The sequence below is a fragment of the Oryctolagus cuniculus genome, chromosome 5 (genome assembly GCF_051225735.1).
Source record: "Oryctolagus cuniculus isolate XC-2025 breed Fujian yellow rabbit chromosome 5, ASM5122573v1, whole genome shotgun sequence".
Classification (NCBI taxonomy): Eukaryota; Metazoa; Chordata; class Mammalia; order Lagomorpha; family Leporidae; genus Oryctolagus; species Oryctolagus cuniculus.
Window position 1 is genome coordinate 162,296,896 of NC_142871.1, and position 20,110 is coordinate 162,317,005.

The 20,110-nt window shown below is 38.4% G+C and overlaps 1 protein-coding gene across 6 annotated transcripts in view; it reads left to right on the top strand.

The window, feature by feature from the left end:
- The window catches only part of SLC35B3 (solute carrier family 35 member B3), a 28,928-nt gene extending 14,168 nt beyond the window's left edge, over nt 1–14,760 (top strand). For all 6 annotated transcript variants that reach the window (XM_051855134.3, XM_051855133.3, XM_089333432.1 and 3 more), the window contains 7 exons: nt 2,741–2,895; nt 4,202–4,309; nt 8,609–8,706; nt 10,994–11,086; nt 11,490–11,601; nt 12,606–12,675; nt 14,136–14,760. In XM_051855134.3, coding sequence (XP_051711094.2) covers nt 2,741–2,895; nt 4,202–4,309; nt 8,609–8,706; nt 10,994–11,086; nt 11,490–11,601; nt 12,606–12,675; nt 14,136–14,286 — 787 coding nt within the window. In that variant the 3' untranslated portion in view covers nt 14,287–14,760. The remainder of the gene's footprint in view (nt 1–2,740; nt 2,896–4,201; nt 4,310–8,608; nt 8,707–10,993; nt 11,087–11,489; nt 11,602–12,605; nt 12,676–14,135) is intronic.
- The last annotated feature ends 5,350 nt before the right edge of the window (nt 14,761–20,110 follow it).

The following is a 20,110-nucleotide window of genomic DNA, read 5'->3' on the forward strand; positions in this document are numbered from 1 at the left end:
GAAAAGTGGCATAAAGACGATACATCTCATGACTTGTTAAATTTCAAAAAGAAATGCATACCTATCAACTACCCAGGTAAAATGGGGAGTTGGCCTCCAGCCACATATTTCCCAACCTTTCACCATTACATAATTAAAATAGAATTATATGTATTAGATTTAAACATAAGTGAAAGAATTTGGGCAAAGAATTTCTGTTGTAATAAATGTAATTATGAATCGAAACCTTTTCTTTGTGGGGCACATTTTTTGAAAGTCTTTAAAGCTACATTACAATGAAAATACATCCATTCACGTATGTGTGTCTTAATCTCTGAATATATCCCCACTTCCAAATTTAGGTACTGCTGTTTAGACCTTTAATGAGCTAAGCTCTTCACTTCGCATTTGTTTTCTTCCTATGTTTATGTGAATACCATTGTACTGGGAGAAGAACAGAATTTAGAGTTAGAAAACATGGATTTGGGTCTTGGCACTGCCTCTCACTAGCTCTGTTAGGACCTCAGGGAAGTTTCTGAAACTTTCTCTTAGTTTTGAGTATGAAATGTATAAGGTGTGCTAAATAAAACACATTGTAAATTGTTTGACCTCCACATGCTACTTGTTTTTTGCCATAGATTGCCCTGTAACTTTAATACTTTGAGTTTTTAATTGGTTCTGGGGAGGTTTTTGTTTTAATAACATTATTTTTATAAATAACATTTTTAAAGAAGTAAGCAATTGAGATAGTAAATAAAATAGAAAGCTTGTGGATCCTAGAAGCAAACTGATGAAATCCAGCTTCTCCCACCAGTGAGAACACAGAGGCATCTAGGCAGAGGTTCCCGTGGAGTCAGGTAGCTGCCGCTCTCGAAGCTGGTGCTTCCTGAGTTTAGGCCCACAGAATTCCCAGCTGGTTTTCTTCCTGCCTGTACGATGCTGCTCTTCTAATGCCTTGTGATTTTTCTGACTTGAATGGTTTTATTTTCTGGCCATTGTTTTCTGCTTATCTTTGAGGAAATCTGGGGCTTGCCTCTAGGATGCTCTGCAGATGTGTTCTGTCCTCGTTCACTGATGGTAGCCCTCTGCGGGTCCAATCCCAGTCAGCAGGAAAAAGTGTTTCTGTACGTTGATGCATACTGGCCCGCCACATTATTTCACTGTTGACTCTTGGCGTTAGCACATATGTAGAAAAGGTTTAGAAATTAAAAAGCAAATGTAAATGATACATTTTCAGTAAGTTATTTTACCTTATAGCTGGTCATATAGGAGATGAAAGAATTTTGTTGCTTGATTAAAGTTCAGTACAAATCCCAGAAAAGAAATAACGTCTAAGTGTAAGATAAAGTTTGATAAAGCTCATGAAAAACTGTTATTAAAAAATGAATTTAGTGCAAAAAAATAAGTATATAGTTTTTCATAATATATTTCTTCCACATACTTATTGAAGACCCCTAATATGCATAATTTCAAAAACTTGTTGCCCCAAAATAAACATAACTTAATTGCATTTCCACCAACTTTTTGGAGTAACCTCATATGTAGCATTATCAAATTACTAGTTTGATAATGGCAGTAGTGTTCCATTGTGTTTATCACACTAATGCACAACATTATATTAGGCCATTATTCCATGTAAGCATGTGTTCACATATGGCTCAAATTTCTAAGGATGCCAAATTTAAGAACCTCTACTAGGAAATCCATATAGAGGCAATGTTAAAAGATTTGAGATCACAAAGAGAGAGATACCTCATTTTAAGGTTGAATATTGCAATATTTTATAGGATACAGACTTGTGAAATATTATGGGTATGGAAATCACGTCTAGAGTTGCAGACCATATGCATTTTTTTTTTTTTTTTTTTGGGAGCAATTCTGCTCAGGTCATTCTAGCAGAATAGGTAGAAGTATTTTTCCTAATGCTAGATGAAAATGTTAAGACTTAGAACAATAAGTGAGAATTTAAAAATTCACCTTAAAACTTAGTTAAGGTGCCTTTTACCATTAGAGAGCCAAATATTTTTTTTATTTTTTTTATTTTTTTGACAGGCAGAGTGGACAGTGAGAGAGAGAGACAGAGAGAAAGGTCTTCCTTTGCCGTTGGTTCACCCTCCAATGGCCGCCGCGGCTGGTGCGCTGCGGCCGGCGCACCGCGCTGATCCGATGGCAGGAGCCAGGAGCCAGGTGCTTTTCCTGGTCTCCCATGGGGTGCAGGGCCCAAGCACCTGGGCCATCCTCCACTGCACTCCCTGGCCACAGCAGAGGGCTGGCCTGGAAGAGGGGCAACCGGGACAGAATCCGGCGCCCCGACCGGGACTAGAACCCGGTGTGCCGGCGCCGCTAGGCGGAGGATTAGCCTAGTGAGCCGCGGCGCCGGCCCAAGAGCCAAATATTTTTTAAAATAAATGCTTTTTTTCTGAATTCAGCCCAAATGGTTTTTCATCTGTAGTTAGAACTGTTAAAAAAAATTATCAACATTTATACCTCCAGTAACAATCAAAGTGTAACTATCTCTTAATACACCACTTTTCACATAGTTGAAAGTTCTCATTTATGTAAGCTGTTCTTTTTATCTACCTTCTTTTATACAAGTAAACAGTGATACAGCCTTCAGGATAGAGATATTTTTACTGGTATTTCCAGATTTCCTAACCAGAAATTAGAAAAGTAAGTAGTCATTTACACATTGTGAACACACTATCTTACAGTAGTATGAATTGGGTCCCAAAATGAAGGTTCTAAAAATTGTCTTTTACAGAATACCAGGAAAAACCTACATGATAATAGCTTTTCTAACTGTGGGTACTATGGGGTTATCAAACACTTCCTTGGGCTACCTGAATTATCCTACCCAAGTCATCTTCAAGTGCTGCAAATTGATTCCTGTTATGCTAGGAGGAGTTTTTATTCAAGGTATAGTAATAATATATTTTCATACTGTTTGAAACTAGTAGGATATGTTATAACATCTAGCATTAGGAAAAACATTAAACTTCTGTTAATATATTTAATAGCAGTCTAGAAATTGTAACAATTCTGAGTGATAGTTTACAAATAACATATTATAAAAGCACTGATATTTCTCTGGTATTCCTTAGTACTTGAAATCAACAACTTGAATTTGGGAAAAAGAAGAAAGTTTTTTGGGTTTTTTTTTTTTCCTCTTTTTTTTTTCCTTTGAGAATTACTGCTTTTTCATCAATATTATATTTACATTTTCAAAAATACCTGGAAAGTTTTCATCTCTTCCATTCTATTCTTCAGAACCCCACATTCTCTCCACTGTACATTGGTCAGTTCTCAAAGTAAAACTTATTCTGGGCAGAACTGCTTTTGTAACTAACCCTGCTGGCTTATTGATCTCTTAGGCCCAGATAAGGGACAAGATGTGCAGAAGAGGAGGCAAGGGTAGCATAACTGTCATGAGGAATATTCATATTTTCATAGTAGAGTGTTTTGTGTCACTGAAGTTCTTACACAGCCTGATTGTATTGTATGTATCAGATGCCTTCCCAGAAACCCTTTGCATGTTAAATGAGAATGTAATGTCAACAGCTTCACTTATCACTTCAGGGGAACTGTCCTCCCTCTACCCCTATTAAAAATCCCAGTTAACTTCCTAGCGGACTTTGGACACATGATACAAGGGGGCTTCAAAAAGTTTGTGAGGAAATGGAATTAAAAGATACTCTCTGCTTTCCATTAACTCTTGACCCCTCTCCCCTTTGTATTTATTTATAATATTTACAAAGAGTTCCACTGTATTTTAGTTTTTAAATATGGATATAATATAATGAGCTAGTTCTCACCTACCTAGAATTATCCCATTACATTGTCTTTAAACAGTAAAATAGCAAGTTTATTACCCTGGTTATGTTATAACCTTAAAAACTACAAGAAAATAAATGTTATATTTAAAGTAAAAAGGCACTAGTTTCAATGAAATTTTTAAATAATTGTGTTATCAATTTTCATTGAAAAAACTCATTATTGTAACATAAAATAGGGTCATTTTTTAACTTATAAAGACACGTTGGTACCCACTATCTTCGGAACTGCCCTTCAGTGACTATCTGAGGCGTTGACCTGAGGGTTCTTCTCATAATTTTGGCATTGGATGGAAAAAAAAAATCAGATCCCTTCGTGCTTGGGTAAACGGATCTGCCACTGGCCTGGTGGGCGCTTGCATAATGAGGCAGAGTTCTGTCTGTCCCTGCAGGGAAGCGCTACAACGTTGCAGATGTGTCGGCTGCAGTGTGTATGAGCCTTGGCCTCGTCTGGTTCACCCTGGCTGACAGCACAATTGCCCCAAATTTCAACCTAACAGGTAAGGCAGTTCTGTTCCTATTACATAGGTATTTTAGTTTCAGCCAGAAGTTTTGAAATTGCATGAGAATTTTAAATGGTGTAATTGTCATATCTAATAAAAGGCTTTGGACCTTTTCATATAACATGTAAAATATCACAACTCTGGAAATAATAATTTGTTAGTGTTCTTGTACTTTGACCTGACAGGAAGGTGTTTGCTCCGTGAAAATCCGTAATTTTCTAGTAGATGATATATAGATCTTTAATCAGCTGAATGGGGCATAAATCCTAATAATTTTCTTCTCATTTAAAAAAAAACTCTGAAATTTTCACATCTATTTGTCATTGTTTTAGCTAAAGCAGGAAAGATATGCTGTACTTTAAAAATAAACTTCTTATTCTGTGAATTATTAAGCCTATTTAATGTAATTTTAAAATATGTTATCTTAAAAACTAAAAAAGAGAAAGGGGGAAGGGAGGGGGAAGGGAATTTAAAAAAGAAACTGGAGAATGTAAATGCAGACAGAGTATTCAGGTCTTCCACTGTAAACAAGTTTTCCTCATAGTGCATTTTTTAAATTTTGTTAATTAAATTTATATTATCAAAAGCAGAATAGGTATAACAGTGTATTTAGAAATAAATAAGAATTTTTAAAAATAAGTATTAGAATCCTATTTTTACTCTAAAGGCCTTTCAAAGAAATTATCTAGTGTCCTTTAAGTATGGTTATTCTTGAATTATTCAAATTTTACCAATAAGACTAATTTAGTGGTAGCAGTTTTAGAGAAGGAACAGAAATTGTCCTAACTTGACAAAAATAGTGTTTAGAGATGTAAGTCTTCAAAGAAACATAAGTGAACAACAAAATAATAAAAGTAGTCTTGGCAACTGTAATTATTTGTAAGGAAAAAAACTATTATGTAATGAGAAAAAACACAGCTTCACTGCCCTTCCTAAGAATCAAAATGTCAGGCCGGCGCCGCGGCTCACTAGGCTAATCCTCCGCCTTGCGGCGCCGGCACACCGGGTTCTAGTCCCGGTCGGGGCGCCGGATTCTGTCCCGGTTGCCCCTCTTCCAGGCCAGCTCTCTGCTGTGGCCAGGGAGTGCAGTGGAGGATGGCCCAGGTGCTTGGGCCCTGCACCCCATGGGAGACCAGGAAAAGCACCTGGCTCCTGGCTCCTGCCATCGGATCAGCGCGGTGCGCCGGCCGCAGCGCGCCAGCCGCGGCGGCCATTGGAGGGTGAACCAACGGCAAAGGAAGACCTTTCTCTCTGTCTCTCTCTCTCACAATCCACTCTGCCTGTCAAAAAAAAAAAAAAAAAAAGAATCAAAATGTCTTCTCAGTTGTCAGTCTTCCTTATTAACTGGCTAAGCAGGTCGAGTTAATGGGGAATGTAGAGTTCTGCCTCTTGGAGCAGCTATCTAACAAGCACAAGATTCCGGTAGAACCTGCTACACCTGTGCTTTCCACGTGGCTGCACGCACGCCCTGCCTGGTTTTAAAGAAAGCCTGTAGTTACAGATGTTTTTAACCAGGCTGAAGTTTTTGAGGAACCTTTTATTTTCACATGGCAGAGACTAAACAGAAGTTATTCTTGAAAACAGAACTCACTCTTCTGCTTAGGAAAAGGCAGTTTTAGAGAAGGAACAGAAATTGCAGTGAGAGATACAACTTTGACTTTCCGTCTGAATTACATGGAAATACAACATTGGATAAATTCCCAGACCCTTTTGTGCTTCATCCTTGAAAAAGAAATAATGGGGGCCAGCATTGTGGTGTAGTGGGTAAAGCTGCCCCTGTGATGCGGGCATCCCATGTGGGCACCGGTTCATGTTCCGGCTGCTCCACTTCTGATGCAGCTTCCTGCTAATGTCCTGGAAAAGGCAGCAGAAGATGGCCCAAGTGTTTGGGCTCCTGCCATCCATGTGGGAGACACGGAGAAGCTCCTGGCTCCTGGCTTCCATCTGGCTCAGCCCTGATCGTTGTGGCTTCTGGAAAGTGAACCAGCAATAGAAACTCACTCTCTCTGTCTCTCCCTCTCTCTCTCTAACTCTGACTTTAAAAATAAATAAATAATTCTGTTTTAAAAAAGATAAGGAGGGGCCAGTGCTGTGGCATAGCAAGTAAAGCCACTGTCTGCAGTGCCAGCATTCCATATGGGTGCCCATTCGAGACCTGGCTGCTCCACTTCTGATCCAGCTCTCTGCTATGGCTTGGGAAAGCAGTAGAGGATGGCTCAAGTCCTTGGGCCCTGCACCAGCATGGGAAACCTGGAAGAAGCTCCTGGCTTCAGATTGGCACCGCTGCAGCCATTGTGGCCATATGGGGAATGAACCAGTGTATAGAAGACTCTCTCTCTGCCTCTCTGTAACTCTGCCTTTCAAATAAATAAATCTTCAAAAAGAAAAAAAAAAAGATAATAACTGCCTCATCCAAAGATACTGGGAAGGAAGAATGAGATGATGGAATAGTGGATATGAAATCACCTGTACCTGACAGCAGTGGAGTGCTGACAGTGACAAAGAGGGACTGGGATGGTTCCAGTGTTTCTAGAATTTCACTGTAACCTATGGTAACCTTTGCTGAGTTCCATGGACATATTTTTAAAGAGAATTAGAACCAACCATAGTTACTCATGAAGAATAATTGATGACCACTTATGTCTAATAGATGTAATAGATGTCTGATCTTTTAGAGTATGTTTGTTTTTTGTTTGTTTGTTTGTTTTTTGACAGGCAGAGTGGACAGTGAGAGAGAGAGAGAGAAAGGTCTTCCTTTTGCCGTTGGTTCACCCTCCAGTGGCCGCCACGGCTGGTGCACTGCAGCTGGCGCATGTGCTAGTGCCGGCCGCAGCAGCCATTGGAGGGTGAACCAACTGCAAAGGAAGACCTTTCTCTCTGTCTCTCTCTCTCTCTCACTGTCCACTCTGCCTGTCAAAAAAAAAAAAAATGGTTATTTAAGATAGGTATAAATAAATCTTTGTGTAAAGTTTGTACATAAATTTACTTGCTCAACTGTGCCTTTAAAATACTCCCCTAAGCATATGAATAAGATTGTTGACATTACTTGGAACATGTTTGGACTGCCTTTGAATGGCTTCTGAGGAGTTAGGACTTGAATAAGTATGAATACTTGAAAAATCTTAATTGAGGTACATACACGTGTACATTTCTCCCCTAAACCTTATACAACAACAACAACAAAAAAGAACTTAAGTAAACTCCATCAGACTCCGAGGTGTAACTTAGACTGCTCTTTCCTCTTTTAGTTAATAACCTGCTCCTCACATACATGTGCACATTTGTACACTTCCCGGGAAGGAGTTGACTTGCCGATTTATTTCTGCCTGCTGTACTTGATACTGTAATTGTGAAATAACAATATATGTAAACTATTCAAAAATGAATGTGAAAAGAGAATTGTTTATCTGGAATCTAAATTGAAACAATTTAGTTGACAAGCCAGTCACTGCTGAATGAGGTGTGGGTCAGAGAACTGTATAGATAGGAAGGGCTCATAAAAATATGAAAGGATCCCTTTATTTCAGAAGTTCTTACGTTTGGGATGCACTTTTACACAGAAATGACTTGGAAGTCAGAGAGAATATATAGTATGGAGTATTGTTCATATCAGTATAGAATTCTAGTCAGGACCTATTCTTAAAGAAGAAATCTTGAGAACTGTATGCTTGCTTATGGCTTTTAAATAAATGTTTTAGTTTTACATGTTAAGTACCACTTACCTGAAATGCTTGGAACCAGAAGTGTTTCACATAATGGATGATCTTGAGAACAGGACCCAAGTCTCCACATAGAATCCCCTTCTGTTCCATGCACACCGTATGCACGTTGTGTGCAGTTAATTTTATGTAGTATTTTTAGTGTGTCTGTATTTGAATTGTGACCTGTCACATGAGGTCAGATTTGGAATTTTCTGCTTGTGGCACCATTTTGGGGCTCAGAGTTTTCAATTTCAGAACAGTTACTCAAGTAGATCTTCAAATCTTCAAGGTGTTCTCTGATTTAATAAAGTCTTTCAAGCATATAATCTTGTATAAAAGCAGAACAGTTATTTAACATGATATTGAAACAGTAATGGTGATAAGCATTAACTGTTAGTGTAGATTGCTTTTTTTTGTCTTAATATTGTCAATGTGCTTGTTAAAACTGGCTGTAGATGAGAATATTCATTTAGCGTTATGGAGCAAATATGGTTGAAAATCTGCTTTTGCTTTCTATCAATTAAGTTTCTGATAAAACTTGCTGTAGTCCATATGTTTAATAAAGAGTTGTTTTTTTTTTTTATACTTCTTGAAGGTGTGATGCTTATCTCCCTGGCACTGTGTGCAGATGCTGTCATCGGAAATGTTCAAGAGAAAGCGATGAAGCTGCACAATGCCTCTAATTCTGAAATGGTAAACATTCTAGTGTTTTCCTTCACATCAGACAAACTAAACAGCGGTGATACACCTCAGATAGTTTGTCATCATTATTTGCATGAAAAAACAATCACTGTTATTGCTGACAGCTTATTATATATTTGATACACTTTTCCCCTGTTGGCTTATAGAAGTTTTTAGTATTTTTAAAAAATTCTTTGTTATGTCATTTCCTGCTTCTTTGTATTTGATGTTATTTTTCCTGTAGAAGTTTGTGATTTTTATGTGATTCAATTTATCTTTTCCTTTATGGCTTCTGGCTATGTGTCATGGTTGAAAGGACTTCTCCAACTCTTTTTAAGATTTAAAAAAAAAATTATCCCTATTGCTTACTTGTTTTATGATTTACTTTTGTATTAAATTCTTGGCCCAATCTAAAGATTCTAAAAATGTGTTTTCTTCCATATGGCTACTCATTTGTCCTAAAACCATTTATTAAATAACCCCCTTTTCCAAATAATTTTAAATGCCTTCACCATATTTACATTCTAATACAGGATTCAGGGTTCTATTCTTGTGAGTTTACTTTTCACCTGTACCTTAAAGGCAGCAACTTGATCTTGCATGGGCCATGTTTAGCACTAGCCACCAGTACTGCTTCTCTTTTTCAGATTATTGCTGTCAGTAGTTATTCTTGGGTGTTCGTATCCACAAATAAACTAGAAATCCCTTTGATAATGTGCTTGATATGGCATTAAATTATAAATTAATTAATTCAGGGAGAATGGCATCTTTACACTTGGTTGTTTGAGTCCAATAATGAGGTATGATTTTCCTTTTGTTCAAGTGACATTTTTTAATGTCTGTTAGAATGTTTAAGTTTTCTTCTATAAATCCAGCACATTTTTCCTTATGTTAGGTGCTTCATCTTTTTAATTTTAATGTAAATGATGTCTCTTCTTTTTCAGTTCATCTTCTAACTGGTTTTTATTTGTATATAGGAAAGTTGTGTGTGTGTGTGTCTAGGTGTTTACTTTATCACCAGTCACCTGGCTGGACAATAAAGCATACTGAATTAACCATATATGAATGTAGGACTGTTAAAGATAGGCATGTAGGACTATTCTTGCCTATTACTTTTTTTTTTTTTTTTTTTTTTTGACAGGCAGAGTGGACAGTGAGAGAGAGAGACAGAGAGAAAGGTCTTCCTTTGCCACTGGTTCACCCTCCAATGGCCGCCGCAGCCGGCGCACCGCGCTGATCCGATGGCAGGAGCCAGTTGCTTCTCCTGGTCTCCCATGGGGTGCAGGGCCCAAGCACTTGGGCCATCCTCCACTGCACTCCCTGGCCACAGCAGAGAGCTGGCCTGGAAGAGGGGCAGCCGGGACTAGAACCCGGTGTGCCAGCGCCGCAAGGCGGAGGATTAGCCTAGTGAGCCGCGGCGCCGGCCACCTATTACTTTTAAGTACTTTAAACTTGGTCAGGAATTTCTTGATTATAATTAGTCTTTCTAGATAAGGTAATAATGGCCTGAGGGAAACCAAGGAAGTAGTTAGAAAGCTAATATAATACAGAGGTTAAGATAGTAGAATCTAGAATGATAGCCTCAGTCCACAGCATAGCATCCCTAATTCTTACTTGGAGAAAACTACTTAATGTCTCTTAAGTCTTGGTTTCTTCATATGGATATTGGGCGACTTAAGAGTCCCCATCTGATAGACTGTGAGAAGTAAATGGAGTGATCCATACAAAGCAGTAACAGAGTATCTGACACACAGCAGGTTTCAAAGTTTGCTGCTACTGCTGCTGAATCCTTCTATGGGAGGGTAAAAGACTGGGAGAAAAATGTTAGTAGGAAATACACCAATAAAGAATGCCCTGTACTGGTTAATTTCATTCTGTTTTAATGTCTTTTGCAAGCTTAATGTTTGTGGGTTGTTTTTTTTTTTTTTTCATGTCTTTTAAAATAGCTTTAAGGGTTTTTTTTTTATTTTGTTTATATATATTTTTAGAGCCCTGGCATTAAAATCTGGTTTGAATTCAGTAATTAAGCCAGGTAAGAAACAAATATTTATGTAAACATATATGAGAACATTAGAACTGCTATATTATTTGTAACGTTAAATAACATGAAGACCTAAACCATTAGAATCAACTATCATTTCCAGAAAGTTAAGCCATATTGAAATGATGATACCACTTTAAAAATGTTTTCTTTTGCAAACTTAACTAAATACATTCATTGAGCCATATCTCTGTAATCTTCTGTTTTCTACTTTTGGTTTGATAGTATTTTTTTCCACTTTGTTTTTATCTACTCTAGGTTTTGTATTCGTACTCAATCGGTTTTGTGTACATTTTATTGGGCTTGACATGCACTAGTGGATTAGGCCCTGCGGTAACATTTTGTTCAAAGGTAAGCACTAATGACATTTTTTAAATAACCTTCCATTAAAGTTTTCTCTATATTTCTGATTCCCCTTGTTCAAAAATAGCTATTACTGAAGCAATTTGGTAACTCATTTAATATAATATATGCAGATCAGATATTATTTAATATGATTGATATTTAAACTTATTTTATTCTTGCTGTACCCTATAAGTTCATTTTTAAGCTGTTCATGATGTAGAAATTGGAAATTTTTAATTTCATTATTGTTACATTAAGTCAAAACTAAATAAGAATCTTTGCTTGACTGCATTGTCAGATGGCTTATTATTGCTCAAGAGGTTGATTAAAATCCTGTAGTTCTGTTTCATTTGTAATACCTCAGGGTTTGTTTTGCATTTTTCTAACAGGCTTTTTTTATTTGTTGCAGAATCCAATTCAGACCTATGGTTATGCTTTTCTTTTTTCCCTCACCGGGTATTTTGGAATCTCCTTTGTTTTGGCTTTGATTAAAATTTTTGGTGCACTTCTCGCTGTAACAGGTAGGAGAGAGAGATTTACTTGCCTAAATTAGGAAATGACCTTTTACACTTTCTCTAATGCTGTTTCACAAAAACAAGGGCAGCATCTCTTCATTAAAAAAGAACATTACATATTTCACCCATTTATTCTTTGTTTAGGGTATTTCTTTAAAATTCTAAAGAAAATGATGCTTGATCTTAATTTCTTCTTTTGAAGGTGTAATTTTAAAAATAAATGTAAATGTTTGTCTAAATAATAACTTTTAGATTATTTAAGAACTTGCTGTAAAAGGATAAGGTAACACCTTCAAAGAAATACTACCTTTTTTGTACATTTAACTTACAACTGAAAATTCCACTTTTGTTGCATTTAAAGTATGACAGTAGAGCCTGGGGACGGGTAAGTCAAGGAAGCAGGTAAAACAGCCTCGTGGGATGCCAGCAGCTACTACAGATGTTGCTGTGGCTGGGGGTGGAGTGCTGCCAATGGAGATGCACGCAGGTTCTCTCCTCTGACTGGGACAAGGGAAGGATCTGCAGGCCTCGCAGCCATCTTCCAGCTGCAGTACTGTGCCTTCGAGGGAAACATTAACACAGATGTACAAAGAGGATTGTGAAAGTTACTTGTCTTACCCAGAGCTGGGCACTACTAAGATGTTAACATATCCTTGAAGTCACTGTTTTTGAAGGACAGCCACTGCCTTAGGAAAGCCTCTCTGTTCTGCCAAATTAAATCAGTCTCTCTAAGGTATGACTTAGAGACTCCATGACTCCATGGTACCCTGGCCTCTGTCTACTATTTATGACAGTTTACTTGTTCATTATTTACTGTCTAGTACCATGAGATGGAGTACTCCTTAGTTGCAGGAGCAACGACTTTGGTGATGGGTTGGTTTTCATTTTCCACTGTTTCCTTGTAACCTCGCATAGGTTCTGTCATAAAGTCGGCTAAAATATTTGTTGAATAAGTTTTTCCAAAATAGTATATAGTAGCATGTTGTAATGAGCATTTTTACTCCCTACAGTGACAACCGGAAGAAAAGCAATGACCATTGTACTTTCATTTATATTCTTCGCTAAACCCTTCACATTTCAGTAAGTATTTTTAATTCAAAAAGTTTCTCAATTTTTTTTTATGTTTTTTTTCTTTTTTTTCTTTTTTTTTTTTTTTGAAGATTTATTTATTCATTTGAAAGACAGAGTTATGGAAGAGAGATGAGAGGTCTTCCATCTACTGGTGCCTTCCCCAAATGGCCACAGTGGGCTGGGCTGGGCTGAAGCTAGGAGCCAGGACCTTCGTCCTGGTCTCCCACATGGGTGCAGGGGCCCAAGCACTTGAACCGTCGTCTGCTGCTTTCCCAGGTACATTAGCAGGGAGCTAGATTAGAAGTGGGGCAGCCAGGATTCAAACTGGCACTCCTATGATAGGGATGCTGGTGTTGCAGGGGGTGGCTTAACCTGCTGCTCCACAAAGCCAGCTCCAAAGTTTCTCAGTTTTTAAGATACTGTGTCTTACATTTCCTCTTAAACAGCTTCAAACTCAACTTTACTATTTTTTGCAATAAATGTATTAATTGTTATGTAGCTTCATGTGTATTTTTTTGATCTCTTTGATGTGCCTTCTGTTTCAGAAATGTTTATTATTCAGTATTTGGAATTTTTGGTTTTATATACTTAAGTTGCCTATCCAGATTCCATTGTGAGTAAGAGTAATGTGTATACTGTTGAGATTCATGGATCCCTCCTTACCTTACCTATGCCCTTGTAGTTCATGCTTGTAACAGTTATGAGTTTGTTTACTGCCCCCTTCCACAAAGGATTTGAGGTGGGAAGTATTCTGTAAGTTGTATCCTAGTGACTTACTTACTTTTGGCTTTTTGTGAAAGCATTTACTGGTATCTTTATTGTCTAGTGTGTATTTGAAATTAGCTTCTTTTAAACTTATGTTGGTCAATAATTGTGATGTTTCAAACCCAAAACCAGTATAAAAGTTTAAAGGTAACCATAAAATGTATTTCCATCACTATATTATAGATTATTATTTGTTGTCTATAAACTGATTTTTCTTCCTGAATGTGCTAGGTATACATGATTATATATATTTACAGTATAATTATGATGATTCCCTTACTTTCTCAGGGATATGTCCCTTTTTCTCCCTTTATATTCTTCCCAGCTTAGACAACTGTTAGGACCATTGCTTTGAATTCCCAAGATGGCCTTTGGTAGATTTATGTGGCCAGTGCTTTAAGTTTATTCATATGACTTTTGGTAAAGATTAGACTTGACTATGCTGTCATCTCCAGAGTTCAAATGAACTACATTTTGTATCATATTTTGTAAAATACCTTTTTGTTGTACATACTCAGTGTGAAAGAAAACAGAAAACCATCTAATCTAACAATACTATTTTTATTTTAATAATATCATTATAGGCTTCCATTAGCAAAATTTTCTTTTGTCAAGAATTTATTATGGACTGATCACCACAATTCTGTGGTAATAAGTTGTTGCTCTGTCAATTTTAATATTCTTTTCTTATTTATTTCTTTTAGGTATGTATGGTCTGGTTTGTTAGTTGTCCTTGGTATATTTCTCAATGTTTACAGCAAAAATATGGATAAAATAAGACTACCATCACTGTGTGATTTGATAAGCAAATCACTGGAAGGAAGAAAGTCAAGGACGTTGGCACAAACTGTATAGGCGGTGATTCATCCTATTTAACATAGAATGTGTAAGGGAGCAATCATGAATTAACTTTCCAAAAGGATTTTTTATAAAAACCACAGGATCTGAAGGCATTCTGTCTCTTTGTGGATGAATTCCATCCCAACTGGCTGTGGCTTCAGCTTTTCTGCAGAACCCTGTCGGACTGTTCGGCTTCTGAAGCAAACAAGAGAACTGCGGCCGGCACACCTTACAATAAAACGTCAGTTTGAAGGACTGTAATTCCTAGCAGGTTCCTGAGAGTTTCACTGGAAATGGACCATAGTGCAAGACTATCGGATATCATTATAACATATCGAAAATGTTGATATGTAATAGCAGAATGTTGTGTCTTCATTCTCTTTCTGTGGTGGTGTTTAATTGATTCTCTGTTATAAGAGTAAACTGATGATTTAGAGACTGGAGAGAATAGCATTCATTACAAATAAAATGATTCTATGATTTTTTTAAGGAATGTTTTAGTAGTATTTTGTGATAGAGATAGAAGTGAAGATTAGAGTAAGACTTACAAACTTTAAAACAGATCTTTCTGTCATAATTTAAAAATATTTTTAGAGAAAAAAAATGCTTTAACCTTTCTGTGGGATATAGACAAGATAGTAAAGCAGTCATCGTCCTGCCTCATGTAAGTATGTGCCACAAGAAAAGTCCACTGCTGTTCATGATGAAGTACTAAAAAATAGTATTTTAGATTTTGTAATTGAAGACAAAGTAATCTATGTTTTAAATATTTTATTAAATATTAATAGCATTATCCAAGTTTTTCACATAAAAGTGAAAATTCAGAAGTGTGAAGGTGAAATAAGATAAATTTAAGTTACACAAGTAGATTTGGCAAGTTTGGATAGTATTTTATGGGTAGTTTGTGAACAACAGAAATTTATTCCGCACAGTTTTGGATGCTGGGAAGTCCAAGATAAAGGTGACAGTGGTTTTGGTGTCTGGTGAGGGCCGAATCTCTGGCTCATATTTTGACTCCACTGGCTGTGTTCTGACAGGGCAGAAGAGGTAACTGCCCTTTGGTCTGTTTTGTAAGGGCATTAAACCTTCCTAATTACTAACACCTTGGGAGTTAGGACTTCAATGTATGAATTTTGGGGAAGGACATAAACATTCAGACCATAGCAATATTGCTTCCATAGTTTGGCGTCTAAACTCCTAGATTTTGGTCCTAGCAGTGATTTTTGGAATTATTCCCACTGTATTGAAATGAAAATCCTGTTCATCTTCATTTTTCAGTATAAATAATGCTGGTTTAAAAATCTTAGCATCTGTGCTATTGGTGATAATATTTATATTTTATAACTATAATTACTTGAAATATTTAATCTCATTCTTAAAATTCCATTGTATTCTGATGGGTACTTTAATGCCTTCTCTGCATATATAGGTACAACAGAAGCCTGTGAAAATACATCATGAGGAATCCTGACTGTTTTCATATTTCCCATTTGATAAATTCTATTGATCTTTCCCCAAGAAGTAATCACTTTAAGTTTTCATATCATAAGAATGAAGCGATCTGAAAATATATACTGCCTTGACCTCTTAAGACAATAAGTTAATTCCACCAAATCCTTCATGAAAAATTATATTGACTTCAATGTCATTTGATATGCTCAAATGAATATTATCTCAGCAACTGAAATAAGTTCCAGTAAGAGAATTCAGAACATTCGCAGTTTTGTGTGAGGATGGAATGAGAGGTTGACAGTGTACAGCCCAGAGAGGGCCCTCACCAGAACCTGGCCTTGCTGGCACCAGGTCTTAGACTTCCAGTCTCCAGAACAATGACAAATAAATCTCTTGTCTAAGACACCAGTCTGCAGTACTTTGTTACGGCAGCCCAGACTGAAACAATGAGTGAGTGTTTTCCAAGTGTAATTAGTCTGTTTTTTATTACTTTAACTAAAATACCTGAGAGGAACTGCTTTGAAAAGAAGCACTACAGATTGAAGTTCCAGGATGAGGGAGCCTGTAGTCCAGTGTCCGTGGAGGCTGTGAATGGCGGGAGCAGAGGCAGGATCACATTGTGAGTCAGGAGGCAGAGAGAACCAAGGCCGAAGTTGAACTCATAAATCGAGAACCACCCTCTGAGAGCACACCCCCCACTTACCCAGAGATCTCCCCGTTGTCCCACTTCTCAGATGCATCAGAGGAGATCAAGTCTCCTCTGTTAATCCATCAGCCATTAAGACAGAGCTTTTTTTTTTTTTTTTTTTTTTTTTTTGCCCTAAATATTTATTTGAAAGGCAGAGAGAGAGATCCTCCATCGCTAGTTTACTTTCCAAATGGCTGCAACAGCCAGACTGGACCAATCTGAAGGCAGGAGCTTCTTCCGGGTTCACCACGTGGGTGCAGGGGCCCAACCACTTGGGCCATTTTTCACAGTGTTCCTAGGTACATTAGCGGGGAGCTAGATCGGAAGTGAAGCAGCCAGGACTTGAAAGATGCTGGTACCACAGCAATAGCCCAACCCATTGTGCCCCTTAGCTCCTTTTTCCTAGCTACTCCGTTGCCTCTATCAGTATTAACTACCAACCAGGAGATCTTGTTTTTAAAAAAATATCTCAATTCCCTAGTGTTGCTGTGAGGCTGAAGATTCAGCTGCAAGAAGCTTCGAGGTTTCGCTTAGGCTGCCACTGCCCTCAGTGGACCACTGCGGGAGGAGCAAGTTTGTAGCAGGTGTTTTCAATGTCAGGACATCTTAAAGTTTAAAGAAATTTTACCTAATTTTCTTCTCAGGCTTCCCATTCTGTGTGGTTTGACCTTATTATTCCTCTCATGGTCTCTTTTCAAACTGAAGAATAATCTTATGTTGGAGAGTTGCTGGTGTCTGTGAAAAGAGTTCTTTAGTTATTGTTGGTGTTTGAGAGTTAATATTCATTACTTTCTCCATAAATTTTTTTAAGATGTATTTATTTATTTGAAAGGCAGAGTTACACAGAGGCAGAGAGAGAGAGAGTCTTCCATCCCCTGGTTCACTCCCCAGATGGCTGCAACAGCTGGAGCTGGGCTGATCTCAAAGCCAGGAGCCAGCAGCTTCTTTCAGGCCTCCCAAGCGGGTGCAAGGGCAGAAGGACTTGGGCCATCTCCTGCTGCTTTCCCAGGCCATAGCAGAGAGCTGGATTGAAAGTGGAGCAGCCGGGTCTCAAACAGGTGCCCATATGGGATGCCGACACTGCAAGTGGCGGCTTTGCCCACTATGCCACGGCACCAGCTCCACTTAAATGTTACTTTTAAGAAATCTTCAATGAAAGTTAAGATAAACCTGTAATTCCCTCCCAGTCATGGTCTGTTGTTTTAATGTCATGGCATGTAGTTAGAATACTACTTATGCTATTTTGTAGTGACATTATGAAGAAAATGTTCACTTCAATGATTTCCTGCTGTTTCAGAATGAGCCATGTGGTACAGGGAAATAGGTCTCAACACTTAAGGGATTCTTCTGAGGCTTTAATCACAAAATGTGTTACATTAAGTGTCTTAATCCTGTGATCCCCCCCCCCCATTTCCAACATAATTAATTAGATCACTTTAATCATTTTAACACAATTGATAAGGTTTAAATAGATAAAATAAGTAAAGAAATGTGGGTCGTTATTCACAATAGTTAATGATAGCAATAAGATGTTGGAGTCTGAGTATTATAGATCTCATTGTGGGACTCTGCGCCCATTATTTTTCTCCTCGTGCCAGCTGCAGTGAGACTAAAAAGAGCTGTAGATGGTGTTTCCTCTCTGATTCAGTCGTGTCTATGACCAGTGCAGCACAGGAGTAAGACAAAAGCCCAGCCTGCTATAGTCTGCTGCTGAAGTAGACTCAGTGCAAGGCGACTACAACCAGCCACAGGTGCTCTTGCTGTGATGGAAGTCCAGTGAACTGTGGCTCGAAACTCTGCCTCATGCTAGAGCAGGTCTAGAACAGCTACTGTGCAGCTACTGGCTTGAGGCTGGGTAACCATTAGGATTTTGCCCATCGTTGAGTTTTAGCAGCCCAACCCTGTGGCCCCGTGGTCCTATGGTTCCTTGCTGTCTGTCCTAGGTTTGTGGAAGGGTGATAAAGGCAGCCCCTTGGCCATCCATACTGGCACTAAGCTGGGTGTTACCTAGTACCGTTACTGCAGCCTACAGCGTCTCAGGGGTGCATACCAAGCCCCCTTGAGTCTAGTGGTGATACACATCAGAGCACAGCTCTCCACCTGATGCCAGGACATGTCTAGAGGCTCCATCTGCGAGCACCTGCCTCAGGGCTGGAGGCCTTTGAGCGTCACCCAGTGGTGAGTCTCGTGGGTTTCAGGACTCCGCTCCAAGGCAAGCTCCTAAGCTCCCTCGCATGCCCTACTCTCTAGCCGCTGGAGTTCCATTTTAGATTTTTGCCAGTGGTTGGGGGGTGGGGGGTGGCAGAAATAGAGCCCTGGCCACCTGGCTAAGAGGGTTCAAATATTCAATCCGGGTACAGTCCTGGGGCTAGGGGCCATGAGACCCTGTATGACTCAGTTTCATTACAATGGGCCTGGCACTTGGAGTTTTAAAAATATTCCTTACATTTGCTTTATGTTACCAGTATATTTTCCTTTATGTGTCATCATCATTCTGAATTTCTGGGCTGTCTGTTCTAATCATTGTGTTTCCAGTGGCAGCTGTTTTCAGTTAACTCCTTTTCTTTTGCAGTAATCATGTACCTAGCACAGTCATTAGCAGTCTCCCACCAACCTTTCTTCTTACTGCATATGCACTGTACTCCTTCCTCCACTTGTTTCCACTTAGCCACAAGGTTAAGGCAGCCTCAGTCTCCTCAAGATGTCTCACTTCAGGGTATTGTTTTATTTTTTCCTAGCATACAAATGTCGGTCTGTTGTAATTTCTCCCTCCCTCTCTCCTTTCTCTACGCTTCCTAGTTCCTCGGTGGTTGTTTGTGGAAGAAGCTGGGCCTGTGCTAGTCTATCTTGGCAGGAACCAAGACTAATTAAAAAGTAAGTTCCTCCAATTATTTGTCTTAATGATTTATACTCATTTTTCTCAGATTCGCTGTTCTGACACATGTAAATGATCGTTTGCTGGATGCTATTTTAATTCAATTTATTTTAGAAATATTTGGTTGCCAGTGTAAATTGGTAAATTCAAATTTAGGCAGTAAAGTTTATAATATGCTGCAATTCAAATATGAATTTCAAACTTGATGGAGGAAAAATTAAGGATGGAAATATAAAATAGGATTCAGTCTTAACACACAGAAATATAGATTGATTATTATGACTAATTAGGTAAGGATGCTTTTAAGACATACACATAATTGAGATTAGGAAACTTTACTCCACCTTAAATGTTTGATTATTTGAAAGTATTACCAACTCATATGCTTTATGAATTTCCCTAATTCTATCATTTGTACAAATTCCTGTGAAATTGGGAAGGAATAGGTTGTCTTTTACAGACATGGAAACAGGTCTCTGGGAGACAAAAGAGATACCTAAAGTCCCCTGGAGCAGATGACAAAATGGCCCTGAATCAGCTTCCTTGAGCCTCAGTGCGATGCCTGTGTCATAACCCAGCATTCCAGACCCTCGTGCCTACAGCACCAGGTGAGAACTGTCACCCTCTCTAGCTGTTTATGGCCTCCCAAATGACTCAACACTGCCGGTCCTCTCTGGCTCACTTAATCTGGACTGAAACATTTTTCCAGAAAGGACTTCTATGGGCAATCCTGCTGGTGTACCTATTAACCTGTCTAAAGAGACTGGCCTCCTGAACCTGGCTTTAGGGTGGTGTGCAGAAAGGGGTTATCTGCTCACGGTTCT